This window comes from Poecilia formosa, unplaced genomic scaffold (assembly GCF_000485575.1).
Source record: "Poecilia formosa unplaced genomic scaffold, Poecilia_formosa-5.1.2 Scaffold191, whole genome shotgun sequence".
NCBI lineage: Eukaryota > Metazoa > Chordata > Actinopteri > Cyprinodontiformes > Poeciliidae > Poecilia > Poecilia formosa.
Window position 1 is genome coordinate 377,563 of NW_006800130.1, and position 20,099 is coordinate 397,661.

The 20,099-nt window shown below is 39.6% G+C and overlaps 2 protein-coding genes and 1 long non-coding RNA gene across 3 annotated transcripts in view; 2 read left to right on the top strand and 1 right to left on the bottom strand.

Annotated features, from left to right (window-relative positions):
* The window catches only part of LOC107837941 (uncharacterized), a 5,483-nt gene extending 2,329 nt beyond the window's left edge, over window positions 1-3,154 (top strand). The window contains exon 2 of the long non-coding RNA XR_001663993.1: window positions 2,376-3,154. This is a non-coding gene — a long non-coding RNA (uncharacterized LOC107837941). The remainder of the gene's footprint in view (window positions 1-2,375) is intronic.
* Window positions 1-12,419, top strand: part of idh2 (isocitrate dehydrogenase (NADP(+)) 2) — a 14,962-nt gene extending 2,543 nt beyond the window's left edge. Inside the window, exons 2-11 of the mRNA XM_007566393.2 lie at window positions 3,865-3,956; window positions 4,271-4,436; window positions 4,657-4,817; window positions 5,412-5,555; window positions 6,766-6,902; window positions 6,983-7,134; window positions 7,229-7,341; window positions 8,232-8,329; window positions 8,442-8,534; window positions 12,018-12,419. Of these exons, the coding sequence (XP_007566455.1) occupies window positions 3,865-3,956; window positions 4,271-4,436; window positions 4,657-4,817; window positions 5,412-5,555; window positions 6,766-6,902; window positions 6,983-7,134; window positions 7,229-7,341; window positions 8,232-8,329; window positions 8,442-8,534; window positions 12,018-12,102 (1,241 nt within the window). The 3' untranslated portion in view covers window positions 12,103-12,419. The remainder of the gene's footprint in view (window positions 1-3,864; window positions 3,957-4,270; window positions 4,437-4,656; window positions 4,818-5,411; window positions 5,556-6,765; window positions 6,903-6,982; window positions 7,135-7,228; window positions 7,342-8,231; window positions 8,330-8,441; window positions 8,535-12,017) is intronic.
* A 482-nt stretch (window positions 12,420-12,901) lies between these two features.
* On the bottom strand, window positions 12,902-19,718 carry znf710a (zinc finger protein 710a). Its single transcript, XM_007566392.2, has 5 exons — window positions 19,625-19,718; window positions 16,307-17,803; window positions 15,645-15,836; window positions 15,387-15,561; window positions 12,902-14,775 (listed from the first exon to the last, which is right to left on the bottom strand). The coding sequence occupies exons 1-5, from the start codon at window positions 19,667-19,669 to the stop codon at window positions 14,585-14,587; spliced, it is 2,100 nt and encodes a 699-aa protein (XP_007566454.1). The 5' UTR covers window positions 19,670-19,718; the 3' UTR covers window positions 12,902-14,584.
* Between the last annotated feature and the right edge of the window lie 381 nt (window positions 19,719-20,099).

Sequence of the window (20,099 nt, forward strand, 5' to 3'; positions counted from 1 at the left end):
TTTTTCTCCCTTTGTTTTAGCTGTGACTGAATCAACAGGCCATTTAGAGTTTGTTGTGTATATACCTGATGGTGGTGACAGATTGCAGCTCAAGAATGTTCAGGGTCAATAAATCAGCTGGTGGAAGATATCCTTTCAACAACTGAAAATTTGTTAAAGAATCCTTATTTCCCACTTTTTAAATTTTTTGAAACCAATATTCACCTGAAAAGTTAAATACAGTGTTTCTATTGTTGTACTATTAATAACAGGTTTGCAGGGGCCACCATGAAGTTCTCACTGTGTAACTTTATGTGAAAATGAACAAAATGCATATTCCTGCTGTGGCGTTGACTCAGTCATACACAGCTGGACACCCTGGCGCTCCCACCAAGCTTTTAATGGAATGACTTTCAATTGGCATAGAAATTTTTATGGCTTTTGAAACTGCAACTTTTTAAGATCTCACTGTACCCTGAATCATTCCATTTCTAGTCACAACACACAGTGGCAGATAGCTGAAAGTAGCAGAAACCTTTTCTGTTGGTTTTGCTGGAATGCAAAGATAAGACCCGATGTTCCAATCAGTTGAAATTCACAGAGTTCTCACATTTTGGAGTTGCAGTTCTTTAACAAACCTTAGTTTCACTTTAGTGCTGCACCATTCCCTGCATCAAACCTGTCGGCTGTAAGATGGGTCTCCTTGCTATAGGGACTATAACTAAAGGGGTTTGAAGCCCAGTCTTATCTGCGTTGAAAGCTAACCAGGAAGGACAGATGGACAGTCGTGCAAGTTTGAGCTCATCTTTAAATGCCTGTCCTTAAAGTGTGTGGCACAACTTGAACTTAAAACACTCGAGTTTTAAAATTAGTGATAAGTTTCTTGTGCCTCAGGGTAAGGCTGCTTAATACTTAAAGCTGGTACTGTAACCTTGGACGGATTATTGCTCTTGTTAACATACTTGTGTTGAAGTATGTTAACTTCAATACACATAATGTCATATGTGACATTATTTAAAAAAAAAATACTTTGAGGTCGAGCCCTCATAAAACCAATTGAATTACTGAAATACTTAAGATTAATTAAGGATGTTTAAGATTCAAAGGTATTTATATATTAGAAATGAATTGTCATCAATAATAGATTTTTAAAATATACATATTACTTTATTAAACATACTAAAATGCAATATCTCCCACTTTGTGCATTGGTTTAATAAAACTTTAATTGGTTTTTAATTTATCTGATGTTGTTTTACGTGTGTGTGTTGTTTTTGCTGCACAGAAGCTCGTAGCTGCAAAGCTGCTTGTACAAATGATGTTGCAGGTGGGCTCACGTGACGTTGGTTCAGCTTGTCCTTCAGAGTCAGTCGTTGCATAACCGGCTTGGCTCATTGCTTCCCTCCCCTCGCTCTGCAGGGCGACAGCGTTCTGCTGCAGATTTAGGGCTGACTGCTTAGAAACTATTCTAGACGGCAGGTTGTGCAGACTTCCCCACAATGCACTGGGGGCAGAAGGTCTTCTGTTATTTTGAGTAGCTAAAAAGAAAGGGAAGTGTGATGCATATTAAAAAGCATCTTACTAACCTCTAGTAAGGTTTTTAGTTCTGCTAATATTTCTTTTTATCATGCGCTGCATGCTCAATATGGCTAAGTGCAGATTTAGAGGGGCACTTTAAATGCACTTTCAGTTTCAGAAGCAATAAAGATCAAAGCAAGGGATGTTTCTACCTAATGAAAATGGACACTTTGGTCTTATTCTGGCTAATTAAATTCAAGCATGGGGGAGGAAAATAAGATCCATCGCAAAGTGCCAAAGGTGAAGCTTCAAAGGTCTTTTTTCTTTGTCTAATGCGTGATGCACTCAAAGTCAGTCCCAGTGCCAGAGGGGGGGCCGGGCTGGGTCCACCCTTTCAGGTATTTGGCCCCCCAGGACAGACTGCAACAGGTACATGTTACCCTTGCATCCGGTACGTGTCCTCCGCACTTTTTAAAAGCAGTGTGTAATCTATTGTTGGCATGCCTTAATGCGTTTTTCCTAGCTAATTTTTAAACGCATCACAAGCGTACACACGTCAGTTTTACACCTGTGTGGGTTAGCAACAGGACACCTGTAGCACTATTGTGTGTGCTAGAATCATGGCGGCTAACGATCCAGAGCCTGCAAAAAGAAAAACAATAAAACATTTGCACAATTTTTCCAAACAGACCGACTTTTACTTGAGTAAAAGCGTTGAAGTGCTGTTACTTTTACCTGAGTGAAAATTTTGGCTATTCTCACCTCTACCTATGCACCATCCCTTTCTGGTTATATAATCCTAGGAATAAACTAAATCCTCTTTAATTTGTGTGCTCACTATTGCTTTGCTAAAAGAAATCTTCATTGTCACAATAGAGTAAAGTCAGGGAGGAGACATTAGACCAGAGGCCAGCAGCAGGGACGATGATGCAGGGTCTTCTCAGGTAAGGAAGGATTACAACTTGCTGAGAAAAAGATATCTGTTGCAGGGAGAAACCAAATGGGTATCAGGACAGGGTTTTTACAGATATTTCAGAATTATTCTCATGTTCACACTCAAAAATAGTTTTTGTCTGTATAGCCAGCACAGACAGCATACTGTTTATCTTACAGACTGTTAACTTTCTCACACATCATTGTCTGATTTAAAGAAATTGACTTCAATAGATTTCTGCAAAGTGTGCAGAAATGACGTTGTATAGTCTTTGCAGTATTGATGCTAATCTGAGGATCGTTACTCAGAATTTTCTAGTGGCTCGCACTCATTATTCATGTCAATGTTTACGTCAGTATTCTTTTGTATTAAACATATCTTTTGAAAGGTTACCTGAATAAAAAGCCTGTTTACTGCCCCCCCTGAAAATAAGCCATAGCTAAATTCCTTTGGAGCAAAGTCTGCTGAAAGATTGGTTTGATAGACAAACAAATTAATTTGTTGTAGTTTTCTGCTGTGACACATTTTCTAAAATAACACATTTCCTGAGGAAATCGTCGTTGGTTTCTGTCGTTGTGTAACTAACTTTCTCAAGGTTTTTTCCTCAGAGAAATGTGCAGACAGAAACCGTGAGACAGAACCCAAACATTATCCAGTTGACTAACCAGCACAAAACACTAACAATGTGTTAAGTTTATGCTGCAGTTGTATGCTTTTCTCCTTTTTCTCGTCTGAATTAGTCTATTGTGTAACTCGGTGGTCGCAGCTGTTTATCCTATGAGGTTATTTTCAGTGCGCAGTCACCAAGCAGCAGGAGTCGGGTCATGTTTTAAGTTTGGGCCAAAGCCGAATTGGAACGATGCTTCTTTCACTTGTAATACTTGGTTGGTTTAAAGTTTTACCAAACTCACATTTATCACATTTATTTTATTTTATTTTGTTTTATTTTTATTGATTTTGGTGTTTGACCCAAAGAGACTGCTGTTTCTTTAAGGGTTCCACGGGACACTTTGATGTTTATTTTGCAGTAAACTGTGAGGGCTTTAAAGGCGGTGGGGGAGCATTAACTCAGCCGGGAAATCCGAGAGTCACTTGATCCTTTGCACCTCCCCCTGTACTTTAGATTCACCGAAATTGTCCTGCTGGCAGGACTCTCACACACTGAGCTGACGGAGAACAGATACGATTAGAGATAGTCTCTCATGCTGGTCCAGGAGGAACATGAACAAGCAAATAAAATGGCACAATATCTTAAAAATTTATTTCTGACTTCTGCTTCTTTAATTCCTAAGATGTAGCCTGAAATTATGTTATCCTGGGAAATTCCTTGAATAAACACGATGGAGATTTTATTTGTTGGTTCATTATGGTCCATTTTGCCTTCATGTGATTCTGGCACTGAAGTAAAACTCCCATTTTCCCGTGATCAACAGATGCCGACAAACGCATCAAAGTGGCCAACCCGGTGGTTGAGATGGATGGAGATGAGATGACCAGGATCATCTGGGAGTTCATCAAAGAGAAGGTGATAAATTAGCATCCAGCTCTGAAGGAGTAAACGTACAAATGAGGAGGCGGGATACTCTAGGCTGTGATTGACTGATTGGGGAATAGTTCTGTGGGGGATTATTTATGCATGATGTTGGGGAGGAGGAGAGAACAGATGGCTGTTGGCTCAGAAGTCGAATGTGAGAGAGTTAGCTGGCTTGTCATGTTCACCATACCAGTTGAGGTCGTTTTACTCAGGAAAAAAATGCAAATAGTCTCCTATACAGTAATACAGTTGGAAGTTTCTAGATGTTCTTTGTGTTAATTGTTTTTATTTTCCATGCTCTGTAGCTCATCCTCACAAATGTTGACGTAGACCTGAAGTATTACGATCTGGGTCTTCCATACCGCGACCAGACGGATGACCAGGTCACCATCGACTCCGCCCTCGCTACCAAGAAATACAACGTTGCGGTTAAATGTGCCACCATCACACCTGACGAAGCCAGAGTGGAAGGTCTTTTCACAAATCTTTGACTCCCAATCTTCCTTGTTCATTTTTATTTTACAACCTTTCACGTTATGTGTTCAGTTGTGGGTGATAAACATTAGAACATTTTCTGCAAATTGACCAGCAAAAGTTTGAAAGGAATGGTTTCTGTTTAGTTGATTTACTGTACAATACCATCTTTTCGGAATATTTCTCTCACCCATGTTTTTTTTTTTTTTATGTGCAGAGTTTAGCCTGAAGAAGATGTGGAAAAGTCCCAATGGAACCATCAGGAACATCTTGGGGGGCACCGTGTTCCGTGAGCCGATCATCTGCCAGAACATTCCCAGGCTTGTTCCGGGTTGGACGCAGCCCATCACTATTGGCAGACATGCCTTTGGTGATCAAGTAAGCCTCACTTCTGCTGGGCAGCGCTACACATTTTCAGGGTTTTTGACGTTGTTAAAAGTATGAGATTCTTTATTTAAAGATGTAAAAGTGAGGATATGTAATTTGGAAGGAAAATAAGTTGGTAGTTTTAAGGCTTTGCTCCTTATCTAAAATATTAAGTAGTGCATTTCTGCAAGATAAAAACGATAATCAGAGCTGATTTAAGGTGCAATCGGTCAATTCCCATCTCTGTAGTTTTACTTTGTTTGCATTCTAGAGATGCACCAATGAGCCAGTTTTTTTTTTTTTTTTTACAAATAAAATAAACAGTTAACAGACAACAAAGTCAGATTTTAATCTGCATTTAGTATGGGTCCAGATTTGACAAATCTCCTTGTGAAACATTTTAAAACAAAACTGATTTATTTTAGTATATATACAAAAAAAAAAAAAAACACTGCTGAATTTGAATCATTATGAATTCATAGACATAACAGGAAAAATCTAGAAATTTTAAAATTGTCAAGCATCTGACATTTGGAAATGGAAAATGTACGTGAACACTAAAATTTACTACATAGTTCCATTTTATTTTTCTTTCTTCTTCTACAGTACAGAGCAACAGATTTTGTTGTGGACCAGCCTGGCAAATTTAAGATGGTCTTCTCACCTTCTGATGGAAGTGCAAACAAGGAATGGGAGGTCTATGACTTTCCAGCTGGCGGCTGTGGAATGGGCATGTACAACACAGACGAGGTGAGGAAAGACTATAGAGACGCACAACAAATGATTCATGATTCTTTGTATTTTTCATTGTCAAAGCAGTGCAGATTTTTGAGTGATCACTGGTGTTTAAAAAGCTTGCCCTGCCAATACAGATTTTTATTTTACAACTTGACACTATCGGGTGTTTACGGCCACAATACACCATCCATCAATGTTCTAATCTTATTTCATTGATGAACATTAAGGAATACCGATGACGATGAGACGATACAAACTTGTTTTAACTGGACATGAGGTAATACTCTGATATAATTGAAATGTTAAGAGCATTACTGTGCAAACTTCTAAATTAACTAAAAAATAAAAAAAAAATTAAAAAAAATCTATTTCTTTAGTCCTTTATTTTTCACATTCTAAAATCAAAAGAAAACTTGCAAAGCAGGTTAGGCTGCAGACATGCTTTCACCCTCTTATCAGAGATGAACTGTGAAGCAGTATTTTGCTTGTACAAAATAACAAGGCTTGAGGTCAAACTAACAAAACAACTCAAACCACTGATAAAGTGTCCTGAATTTTAGGTTTCCTTGTGAGAAAAGCGAACTTAACTGCAGCAGTTTTGGCCGGTCAATCAAAATGATGAAAACTTTGAAAACAAGCAGATTTACTGAGCCTGAGCTCAAACAATTCTGTCTTAAACTTAGTTTCTTACCCTGAAGTCCTGTTGCATATCTTGTAATATGTTTATTGTACAACATGCAGCTAATTTTTTTATTTTTTTTTTTATTTCACCTTAAAACAACTAGATCTTTGTTCTTCATAAATATAAACGGATACATTTTGAATACTGAAATACATTTAATATCCTTTCAATAGATGTGCAGACTTCTCTTGTGTACGCATTGTCTGAAGCACACAGTTACCAGCATGTGATGATCGTGTTTTTTCTCCCAGGATTTACACCATTTGAATTAGGTTTGTGTAGTTCAGAACGACTACGAATAAACTTAAAGAAACAGTGCGTAGTGATTTGTAAAATTTTCTGGACACCGTTGGCAGTCAAAGCGTTCAGCCCGCTTTGCTACTGGTTTGTTTGCCTTCATCAGCTCGGTCTGTTTGTCTTAACAACATAAGAGGTCATTCCACATGACTTTCATCTCAACAAGGGGAAAGGTTGTAAACCTTTTACAGCTGATAAAGACCTTCAGCAGGCATGAACTGTTTATTTTTCTCTCTTCACCAGTCCATCACCGGGTTTGCACACAGCTGTTTCCAGTATGCCATTGGCAAGAAGTGGCCACTCTACATGAGCACAAAGAACACCATTCTGAAAGCTTACGACGGCAGGTTTAAAGATATTTTCCAGGACATCTTTGAGAAGTGAGTGTCTCAAGGCTTATTTTTAAAGCACTTTTGAAGTCGTTGGATGGAAAACGAATATTTCTTTTTGTGTCCCACAGACATTACAAACCAGAGTTTGACAAGCTGAAGATCTGGTACGAGCACAGGCTTATTGACGACATGGTTGCCCAAGTGCTGAAGTCTTCGGGAGCTTTCGTTTGGGCTTGCAAGAACTATGATGGAGATGTTCAGTCTGATATTCTTGCACAGGGTGAGAAATTTGAAAAGAAAACTTGCTTATTTTTTCGAAAATGCTTCCCTAGTGTGAGAGCTGCTCTAAAGAAGGGTCTTGCTTTGTCTTTCAGGCTTTGGCTCACTGGGACTAATGACATCAGTCCTTGTCTGCCCTGATGGAAAGACCATTGAGGCCGAGGCAGCTCACGGCACGGTGACCAGACACTATCGCGAGCACCAGAAGGTTTGCAGCCATCAGTCTTTGTCAATCAGCTGCTCTGTATTGGGAAAACATTTCCACTGAGATGTGTGGGGAATGGAGTAGCAGAACTGCCTTACCTGCTTTTACACTGTGGCTCTATACTGCCATCATGTGGTGAAAATAAAATGCAACATGTATTCCCGCCTAAATAAATGAGTGGGTCTCTGTAAATTGGAAAATTATCACCAAAAAAGTATTGATTCAAAAAGAGAAACTTTTATAGATAGAGTAATATATTTCAAGTGTTTATTTCAGTTTATCTTGATAGATGTGGCTTATAGGTGCTAAATCCCCAGAATTCGGTTTCACAGAAAATTATATTACGCACAACCACACAAAACTTTTTAATACAGAAATATCAGGCTACAGCAAAATATGTCAATATAATGTATATTATACGCATTCCGTTCTTGCTCAGGCCTCGTTTTGTATGAACTACTACATCAACCTGTCAAGGCTGTAGATAACACTCTTGGCTCTGCACATTTTTGTCGCTACACCATTTCCTTTGACTCAGTTTTCCATGAATAGGGTTATACAGCAATCTGATGTTCAGCAGTGACCTTCTGTAGCATATCCTCGTCTTGGATGGGGTTCATGACTGTCAAGTCGACTATTTTTCCAATGGTCATGTAAGCCGTAACTTAGCCGCTTTTCTTTTTTATTGGTCTGATGTTAAGTTCTACTTCTCAGAGAAACATAATTTTGAGTGATAACCTTTAAAAATGAAAAGAAACAAACACTTTGATTGCATTTCTCTTTGCTTTATGTATTTATGTAGTATGAGTTTTTGATTTGAATAACTATGGAGCTAAATTCTGATCTTTTGAGACGTGAAGTGGCTGATTTCCACGTGATTATTTTCTTATCAGGGGAGGCCGACCAGCACCAACCCCATCGCCAGCATTTTTGCCTGGACGAGAGGCCTGGAGCACCGAGGAAAACTCGACGGCAACCCTGACCTCATAAAGTGAGAGCTGTAATATGTCTGGAAACTACCTAACCTTAAGGTGAAATTGAGATTTTACAAATGTGTGTGTATGGTTTTTTTTATATATTATTATTATTATTATTCCCTGTAGGTTTTCTCAGACTCTGGAGAGAGTGTGTGTTGAGACTGTTGAGAGCGGCATCATGACCAAGGACCTCGCGGGCTGCATCCACGGCCTCTCCAAGTAAGTTTAATTAACATTTATATCCAATTTTGCTGTGGGGGGAAAACGGGACCAACTCATGTCTCTAAACTTTTAACCTGTACTTTTTTTTTTTTTTGGTTTTCTTGTTCTTGCTGTTCATGTAAAAACTATTTTCCGAATCTTTTAACTGTCGTTGGTTTTGCATAGCTTAGGAATTTACAGAGAAGCTGATGGTTATTTACTCAGGAAACAACCTGCATCCTGAAATTGAAACATTTATCAGTAACTTCTCAGAAAAGTAAGGCAGGGTTAAGATTAATCTAGTAGACGCAGCATGAACAGCGATGATCTTTTTGACACTGGAGTTGTTATAAACTCGCCTCTTTCCTGGAGTTATTCAGCCTCAAGGTCCATCTATTGATCGATTCATGGATCAAACACCTGTTGTGAATTTAGTTGTCAAACTCCTTGTTAGAGAACAGCAAGTTATGCAAAAAGTACTGAAACATCAAAGAGTTGGACATGTCAATTAAAACATTTAGAGAAGGTCATATTAGGTTCACCTGTAAACTTAATAAGTTGCAGAGAATTTCAGGTTCATCTTGAAATTTCTCCCGGAAGCTGAATATCCTCATTTTTTTGTGATTAGTAATTATTCATGTTTGGAAATTTTACTCCCAGAGGTTTCTGAAAACATGAGGAGAAATGTAAAGTTTTGTTTGCGGTTATTATATTCCAGAGTCACTTTGAAGAATTAAAAGGCAATAGTTTAACATTTGTGGATACAAAGTTTCTGCTTGCTCTGCACAGACATCTGTAGTAGGCACAGACTTTTCTTTACTGCTAACCAGCTCATTCCTGGTCTGTAGCTAAATAGAAATGGGAAAAAAAGTGAAGATAAAACAATAAGCAGAGTTATATTTTTGCTTTATGACAAGGTTATGTAAAGGTTTGTGGCACCGGCCACAAAGTGATGTGGCATCAATTTTGGCTTTGAGGATTTTTGATCCTTCGTCTAATTAGGTTAAATCTCAGTTGTCTTGATTTCAGTGTATTATTTTGTGAGACACTCCTCTACCAGTGGAAAGTCACTGAAAGCTCCGTCCACCCAAATCATGATCCTGTTCCCAGCTATGTGGTGATGTGTTCTTTTCATGAAATGAGTTAACACAAGACTTTTATGGAAAGTTTTTTGTGGCAATCTTTAAAAGATTGTTTTTCTATGTATATTGTTTTAAGTGTAAGGCATGAAAGTAGAGTCATGTATTCACCGAAAGAACCAAAGGAAAAGCTGGGTAGATGTTTTCACGCTCTCAGGCCCAGATAATAATTATTTAAATAAAAAAGACTGAGATTGCTAAAACTGACTGCCAGTGTGTTATAAATTATAAAAAGCAAATATTCATGTAAGGTGAAGATTGAAGTTTTATTTTTTTTTTTCCAGTATGTTGATATCTAATATTTTTATGGCAGTCATTAGAAGATCTTTTTGTCATAAAGAAATACTGTTGGAGTACAAAATGAAAGGGACTCCAGAGTGTTCAGTATTTTCTAGTATTGGATACGTATGGAAAAAAAGGATTTGTATTTCCATGCTTTATTTCCTATTACATTGTTTTAAAGATCCATCCATCCCCCAACAATCCATCCATCTATTCTTCGATCCATCTGTTCATCTACCCATCCAGTCATCCATCCATCTGTTCATTATCCTTCTGCCCATCATCCAACTGTCCATCCATCCATTCACGTGTCGACCCATCTGTCTGTCCCTTCTTCACTTCGTTCAGGCTGTGGTTTTTGTATGTTCCATATTTGACTGCTGAACCTGCCATAAAATCGTACTGAACTTCTATATTTATACTTGAAAACAGGACAGAGATCTCTTAAAGAGATCTTTTTTTTATTCCACCACCAAAAAAACGGTGGTGGAATAAAAAATTTTGGGTTCAACAAAATTGGAAAGCTGATAATGAACTTATAAGCAGTAAATGTTAATAAGCTTAAAAAAAACAACAACAAAAAAAAAAACAGGTAGGGAATAAAATCATCATTAATAAAATAAAGAAACCAGATATGTACCAGTCAGAAATATTTGTGGATGATTTCTAATCGCATATTTTGAAGAACTAAACACAATAAAATAATTATAAAACCTACTTTGAATAATTTAACGGCTGATCTCTGAATACTTTTTTATGGTAAAATAAAACAATGAATTCTTCACAGGAGCCCATACTTAATGAGCTGTTTCGGTCTGCAGCACTGAATATTTACAGTGAAATACTCTGAGGTACTTGCAGTTTATAGGACAGGCATTTCTTTAAAAATAAAATGCACAAAAACATACAAAAAAAAATCTCAACATGTTGGCTTGCCGTATTTTATATTCCTTTTTTCCTGACAAAATGGTTTCAAGTTGACCCCCAGCTGTGTCCAACTTATTTTAGATCAAATACATTTCTATCCTTTTACACTTTCATTTATATCTCAAACTTCTGACAAGATGATTATAAACTTAACATTTCAAACTTCCTTTAGCCATTTATATTAGCAGTTTGTGGTTAGCATTACTAAATCAGTCTCGGTTTGTATTCCTTGCAGAAGTAGCGTTGCATTGAACGGGAGATTGTCAAGAGGCTAACATTTTCTAATCCAGCCTCTTCCTTTGTAAACCGTTTTAAACTCTTCAAAAAGATAGATGGAGAAAAATCGCTGCAATACATTAAGTTCTCAGCTCTCTTCCGAGGTCCAAATGCCTTTTGTGGCACTCTGCACGAGTATCCGACATACATCTACAGAAAATAGTTTTCTTTCTAGACGCTTCCTCCTCATTTTGTGGTACTGCTAACTTTATTTTGAAACGCATCACTGATAAAATGGCCAGCCATGAGTCTTTCTGATCACCAACAACATCTACAAAGAAGCGTTCTCACCCAAACCTGGTAGTGCTTAGGCATGACATGTTCACTGATCAGCCATAATATTGGACTTTCACTTTCCAATCTTTACTGATCAACGATCAAGACTTAAATAATTTCTTAGGGTGGTTCTTTCATAAATCTTATCAGTAAAGATCCATAACTGAGATTATATGATATTAAAAACTAATAAGAGCAAAGGTTACACTCAACCTGTCCTTATTTGAAAACGAGTAGGAGGATGTGAATACTTATTAATTCCTATCTGTGTTTAATCAGTCATATATATATATATATATATATATATATATATATATATCAACCATACACATTTAAACCCCCTAGCATCGTACCTCACATCGTGTACAGCACTGAAAGACACACCAAAGTCTCTATATAGACTTTGGTGTGTGTCTGTGTATATATATATGCATTGTAGCTAGTCTACATGTAAGTTTTTCATTTTAGTTTATGAAAACATGCATCCATGCACAGGTTTAAGCAGATTTTAATACGATTTTGTACAATTAATGTAGATGTTGGATCTTGTTGGTTGATTTTCTTTTTTTTTTTTTCCCCTTCCTTTTTGCTTAATTTTCAGTGTGAAGCTGAATGAGCACTATGTGAATACTACAGACTTCCTCGACGCCATCAAGAAAAATCTGGATAAAGCCCTCGGCAAGTGAAAGACTTGAAACGGGCAATAAGAACCAGGATGTGGCAATGTCACTCTTATGTTTTTGTACCTCATTTTTAACTTGAAAGGTCAACAAATCCACTTGCGTTGCACCCGAAGGAGCATACACCGTAGGATTTACTAGTTAATATAGGAAATTAAACGACTAAGTCGTCTTTCCATCTAATGGCCCCATAAACACCTGACCCATTATGTGCAAGTTTTATTTTTGTAATGTGTACTGTATTCCGTGCTGTGTTATGCCTTGAGCAAGAACGAAGACTGACGGAAAATGCTTGCCAATAAATCTTGTTTGACCTATGTTTAGTTTTTTTGTGTGGGCGTTTTTAATTAAAAAACAGCAAAAATATGGTAAATAAATTTATTATTTGACAATTCTGCCTGGTACACAACATTGTTCATACAACTCTATTCATATCATCTTCACACTAGAGTTTAATACAGAAAGCCTTTCAGGATGAGCGTCTTCCCATTTTCATATCCTTGCTAAAATATTGACGCAGTGAACATTGAAGCTAAAAAATAAAAAAAAAAACTCACAAAAATGAGCAATTTTTTTTTTTTACGCATTATATCAACATTTTGCACGGGGAAACTTGTTTGCAGGTTGCAAGTGTGAAAAAGCTGAGCAGTGGAAAACTGAATATATTGAGCATTTCCGCATCATTTTCCGCAAGGTCCACGGCCCTGTCGCATGTATGGAGGCTGTCGTTCATCACTTGAGAGCAGTACGCAGCATGATGGATGGTGTGCTCTCGCAGACACACTGGGGCACTTAATATTTCTGTCCAAGTTTTTTTTTTTTTTTTTTGGGGGGGGACAATTCAGTTTGAGATTCACCAATTTAAAATGAGAAAAGTAAAAGTATGGATGTAGGTTGCATTGTTTTTTGTTTTTTTTTAAATAAATTTTGCAGTGTTGCCTTCAGAAACTTAGATTTTAGGGTGGGGAGGGAAAAAGTAAGGTTTGCTGAAACCTGCATTACAGCCTGATCTCTGTGGTAATCTTTTGAAGAGATCTACAGAAGGGTAGAAGGATAAACATGGATGTAATTTTATGAAATCTGGGGAATTCAATGTCCCAGTTCAACACAACAGCTAGGTTAAAAAAAAACAAAAACAAAAAAAAAACCCATAGCTGCAAGATTTTTCAAATTCTTTGGTAAAGGGGTGCAAGCATTAAAAAAGGACATTTGAATTTGCTTTATAACATTCCACAGAAACAGTTACATTCATAGACTAGAGACCAATACACGAGGATGGTTGTTAATGTAAAAAGTAGACACAGTGGTCCTCTAGTGCGATGCACCAGCCAACATACAGCAGAACTGATGCACTGTACAATAAAATGCAGTAAAGCACAGGACTTTTTTTTCTTACAGTTTTTAATTATTATTTTTTTTTATCACAGTATAAATCAAAGAGAATCATTAACCTTTTGATAAGCTTTGGTAGGTGAAAGAGCACCTGTTCCCTTCCCTCACAGCTCACACTGGTGAAACCTCAGCACACGGATTGTCTAACTGCAATGTAACATGCATTTCCTCTTGCTAAAAATGTGCTTTATTTTAGGGCTCAGGTTATGATCTTGTTGATCTTGTAGCATTTTTCACTTAAATACTTCTATACTGTTTTTTTTCCTATAACCTTTAATAATCAGTTGTTTTTTTTCTCACATTTTGCAGATTTTGAGTGATTCCAGTGCATATTAATGTGCAGTTTGCTGGGCTTCCTCATATTCCCAAAAGGATTGTTGGGATTTTTTTAAAGTTAGGTTTTTTTCATGTTATCTGCAATGGTTTCTCTACCTGTAGCACATAGGTCTCATCTATATTGCAATGACTTTGTCATAAAGTAAAGAAAACCTCAGTGGGATTGTAGACTTTTTTTTTGACTACCAGTAATTGCAGCACTTTAATACAACTTTAACTGAGGATAACTTCAGCCTAGGGGGTACAGCACTATATTAGGAGATATCAACGTTCTACACTTTCTCAGGGTGGCTGTTGTTAAGTTTGTCTTTGTTTTCTCAATTGAGTGACACGTGTTCTACTACACTAAGTTACTTTGATTCTGTGTCATCCACCTGATCCGCCTGCATCCTGTGCACAGGAACATTTAAGTTACTGGCTTTAACAACAGTCTCTTGTAAAAGTGTAGATGTTTTACATATATACATCTGTACCTCAGTGGACAGATTTTTAGGTTTAAAGTTGCTAAGAATCGTCTGAAATACTCAATCAGCTAGTATGTTGCCAGCTATTAGTTCTCAATTGCTCTGATAGTTTCCTTATTCTTCTACAAACTCAGTGACACAACATTTGAATTACAGGTAATGAAACTATTGCTGATAATTTCAAAGAACCTCAAAAAAACACAAGCTATCCCTTTAGGGAGGAACTTAACCATTTTGCCTTTAATAGCAATTAAACAAAATAAACAAACCTAAGTTAAATGAGTTCAATCACATGTTCAGTTTGGGGTACTTGGTACTATCCCTGATGCACTAAAGCGCCCTGCACCCTTCCCATAGTTGCTGTAGTACTCCATTTGAGATAGTTTGGCCACATCGGGTGTGTTGTTGTTGGCGCGGTTTTCTCGCTCACTGAATTCAAAGCTCTCATCTTCATACTCCTCTTGGCCTTCTGTCTCCTGGGGGGGTTCTGACAAAGGAAGGGGAATGCTGCGTTCAATAACAGACGTTGTTGCACACATGCATAGATCTTTTCCTAAAGACACATGGCCACATTGAGGACATCCAGCAGATTGCCCGTCCTCTGCATCAGTCTTTACTGATGAAGACCGGCATGTCTAATCCAGTGTTTCCCAACCCTGGTCCTCAAGGCACACTGACCTGCATGTTTTAGATGTTCCCCTGCTTCAACACACCCCGTTCAGATGATTCCAATTCAGCAAAACCCTGTTAATCAGCCATCAATTGAAATCATGTGTGCTGAAGCAGAGGAACATCTAAAACATGCAGGTCAGTGTGCCTTGAGGACCAGGGTTGGGAAACACTGGTCTAATCCATTCACTGCTATATTTCCTAAACAGATGCGGAGAGAGCGACGGAAACATCAAAATGCTCGGCCACTATGTTACTGTACATGCTGAGTCAAAGTCCATTAGGGACAGACTGAGTGACAATTGTTTGATGTTAAGCCCTCGGAGCAGTCCCACTTGGAGACATGCCATTGGTAAACCCTATGAACATATTCACCAACTTCATTTGCTCCAAAGAGGTCTAATTAGGACAAGAGCAAAAGCCACTCACCATGTCCATCTATTGTGGTGTCCATAATGCCGTGCTTAACTTTCATGTGTCGACTCAGGTTGCCCTTCAGGTTGAACTTGCTGGTGCAGTAAGGGCACTTGAAGGGCTTGCTGCCAGCGTGGAGGTGCATGTGGCCAAGCAGATTGTACATTCTGTTGAATGACTTCCCACAGACCTGGGGGAGGAGGGTGGGTGAAGAATCAGTAACCTTCATCAGTTTGGTTCAACGTGATATTTATACTCCCTTGGTATACCAACCTTGCATTTGAAGGGTTTGACGGGAAGGTGGACGATCATGTGCGTTTTGAGGGTTTGCTTCTGGACAAAGGTCTTGAAACAGATGTGGCACTGGAAGGGTCTCACACTGGCATGGATCAGCATGTGTCTCTTCAGGTTGGCTGACAGAGTGAACTCTCTGGCACACACGTCACATTTGAATTCTTTCATGCCCTGGAAGGAAACACAAAGTGGTCAAGTCTAAATCAGAAGAAATTATATAAATATGTGAGGGTTCTAAAAATTCTTGGCAGTGCTCGTCATGAACAAAAGATCTCTACCGTTAAAAATAAAGAATATCTTTAACATATACTACAAGAGAGACTGTGTGAATCATCAAACAGGAAGAGAAGAAGCTTTGCAAATGAAACAAAACACATGTTGGGGGTGGGGCTGAGCACACAAAAACTCAAAGCCTTTGAAGACTGTCCTTACAAAGCAACTGGTTTTAGAGAATAGCCTGTGATATAAGAATGGCAGTTGGCTCAATTTTACTTCTATGTTAATGCATCAAACAGTGACAGGAAAAAGTTAAACACTTTTATCTAAAATATGTTTTAGTGTTTGTGATCTTGTTTCAACTAAGGATTTAGTAACATAAAGTTACTAGCCAATTAACTGGTAGAAAAAAAAACATCCAGTACCTTGTGGGTGAGGGCATGCTGTCGAAGGTGGTGGATCTGCACAAACTCCATCCCACATTCTGGACAAACATAGGGTCGAACGTTCTGATGCTTCATCAAGTGGTTCTGCAGCTGGCTCCGATATGCGAAAGATTTGTTGCATTCTGTGCACTGGTACGTAGTCGGACCCTGATGGCTGGTTAAGTGACGTTTCAGGTGGGCATAGGTTGGAAATTCAAGCCCACATTGGGTACAGACATGGCACTGACCGTTTTCATGTTTGTTCTCATGGGTTCTCAGCTCACTGGGGTAGGCAAAGCCACGGCCGCAGAAGCGGCAGCTGTAAGGCTTAACATCTGTGTGCTGCAGCATGTGCCTCTTCAGGTGACTAGTCTGTGTGAATGCTTTTTCACACACTGTGCATTTGTGGGGTCGGGTCCCCTGATGAGTGAGCAGGTGAGTTTGAAGGTGGCTCGGTTGCTTGAAAAGCTTCCCGCAGTGCAGACACTCGTGAGGCTTAATTCCATTATGACCCAGGATATGAGTGACAAGGTTATATTTAGACGTGTAGGACTTCTCACACATACGACATTTCCAGCGTTTCAGACCCTCTCCTACATCAACACAGTAAGACTCGTCAATCTGTACATTTATGTCCAGTCTGTCAATCTGCATTCGTCTGGCGAGCCCCTCTGGGTCTGACCACAGCATGGCCTGTGCCTGGCCATTCTCCTCATATTCTCCTTGCATCGGCATGTCAGCAGACTCGTAGGCCACCTCATTGGAATCATAATAACGATTCTCCAGAGGACTGCTATTCTCTCCAGTTGTCTTTAGGTTCAGTGCCTCTTCCTCTTCTTCCGCTACCACCAACTCTTCTTCCTTCCTCTCTTTCTCCCTAACAGAACTGTCTTCATGTTCCAGTTCTGTCTGTTCGTCTGTCTGTGGGATGGGCGTATCTCTCACACATGATGAACAGTTTCCACAGGTCTGTTCCTCTTTCAAAGAGGCATGATGGGTGATTGAATCCTCTAACTTGCTGGACGAGTGTCTGTTATTCATGTGAATGCAGGAAGGAGAGGCGTCAAAATCAAGTCTTTCACCTTTAACCTGAGCCTGTGGAGCAACGTCTTTGTGCTGGGGAGGTTCTATCTCCCCATTGCTCCTCGGCCTCTTGGTTCTCCCACGGGGACCAGGGCGTCTTCTCTCGCTGCAGTGTGGCTGGGGCTCCTGCTCACCAGCAGGCTCGGGCAGGTAGTCCCCGTTAGCACCTATCAGCTGGTCAGCATACTCATACTCCGCTGCCTCAGGAGGAGGAGGAGGACACTCTTTTGGCTCCCCTGTGTAAAAGCCATTTGGGGCAATGGTAGCCCCAAATATTTCATTCTGGGAGATGAGTCCAAGAACAGCAGCTTGAGCAAGTGATAACACCACCACAGGCTCTGTTTGTGTGCCCACATCCATGTGGGCTTCAGTCATCTTTGGAAAAGTTCGCACCAAACAGCTACTTTCTTCCTCCTGCAAACACACACACACACACACAAACACACATACACACACACACACACACATACGCACACATGGTATGAGGCATAATGGAACTTAGACTGATGAAACAGCTGTTAAAGTACTACTTAATATTTTATTAGAACAAAATATACCCTCATATTTCAGGCTCATAAAGCTGTAACCGAATGCTAAAATGATTTCAGCTTGCAGGTATTAAGATCTTATTTTTCACAATATGAAAGCTGCATATAGACGCCGCCTTTGTGTCTTCGGTCGGAATCCAAAGAACATTAGATCGAGGAGATAAGGTAGATCTGTGTTCGCGCTCAGCTTCCTTCCTTGACAGGCTTTAGAATAATAAAGAACACAACAAGGGATACAGGTCCTGGTCAGGAAGCTGACTTCCGTGGACTGTCCTCGGCACTTCCTGTGGGGTCCTGGGACGGCCTAGCTTTGACCACGGTCGGCCCATCACTGGAGCAAACCGTCTCATTGATTCTCTGAGCACTGTGGCCAACTTCATAATGCCTTCAAACTTGAACCTCTTTAACAAGATGATATATGCTGGCAGGCGGTCTCATAAGTTCAAAGCTCAGACATTCGACTGGGCTTTGAACTCGCTCTATATTCCAGACCAATGCAGAAAACTCAATTGTATAATCTTTAAGTGTTTCAGACCCTTATGCTCATATTTTTGAAGGAACTGGCCCTCTGTTGTATATGAAGACATGATTTAAATTAAATATCAGCATGGATCAGACTGGCTGAAACATTATTCTGAGAAGTTCTGACCCTGTGGTTTATTTCCAGGTAGCACTCTGCAGCTTTCAATGTGCCATGTAAGAAAAAGCTGCTTCCTTTTCCTGACACAATACTGAGAGAAAAGAAAAGAGTAGACAGAGAAAAGACAGAAAGAAAGAGGAGATAAAGAACAGGAATAAAGGTGTTTGTGTGTGTGTGTGCGTGTGTGTGCATGGGTGAGGGGAGTAGACCTGGATGCCCTGATAACCATGTCATTTATAATTACTGCTTTTAAAGTAGTCAGACAGAGACAGACTGTGTGTTTGTGAGGAAAGAAAAGGAAAGAGACTGGGTGTGTATTTGAAAGCGTGTGTGAGTGAGAGAGAAAGAGAAAAGAGGGAGGGAGGTATGAAGAGAAGGAGAAAGAGCTGTGGGCGGGGGAGGAGTGGAGGGAGGGAGACGGAGAGAGAAATGAGATGGAGGGGCTGAAAGATAAAGAAAAGAGGGGAGGGGAGGGAGGGAAGGGGAATGAGAGATTGAGTGAGCGTGTGAGAGGAGTGAAGAGAGAAAGGAAAAGGAGAAGGGGGGTGTGAGTGTATTGAGGGGTGGTGGTGCTGAGGGGGGCAGCCGAAGAGAGACAGAAAGACAGAGTGAGTAAGAGAGAAAGAGGTGAAGGAGGAAGGGAGGGAGGGCTGTAGAGAGAAGAAAAAGCACAGCAAAATGAAAGGCTGACAAAATGAAAGAGAGGAAGACAAATGACAAGTAGACAGGGAAGGTAGGGTAATTATTGCGAGAGTGGCGCACTTTCACATTTAAAGTTGCAAGACTGAAAGACACCTAAAGACAAACAATTGGAATGGAAACAGAAAGCGTCTCTTTCAGAAAACACGTCCATACGCCGCAGCACTTGCGCCACACGTGAAAAGTACATTCCCTCTTCCTTCCTATAACTCCTGGGTAAGAGCGCGGACAGGACTATGGTAAACACCTCATTGACAAAGTGCTAAAAACAAGTCCCCAACAACCCCCAACCCCCTTCTCTAACACAACCCTTACATCTGCCCCAGTGTATTCGGGTCCCAGACTCACCACATTGCTCCTGGAGTGATGTTTGAGGTGTTTCAGGGATCTCATCCTTCAGGAGAAATGAGTAGAGTAAAAAAATCCACCTCCTATTTATATCTGCGGGAGAGTGGGGCGGTCCCACGGCTCATCCTCCTCCTACTGTTGCTGTTATCAGAACTGACTGTGCCTGCCCCCACCCCAATACACACACACACAAACACACACACACACACACACACACAGCATCACCCCATTTCTTTCTCTTCCTCCCACCCTCTCCTTCCCATCTCACTTTTCTCTTCTTTTCTCTCATAAACACACACACACATCTTATCTCCCTTTCTCACTACGTACAATTCAACATGACCCTTCAACACACATTTCTCTTCAGCTACTACTATCTTGTCTTGATCACACTTGATACTTTGCATTTCCCTCTTTTTAACAGTAGCACACACTAAGACATACACAAATATATATATACATATATATATATATA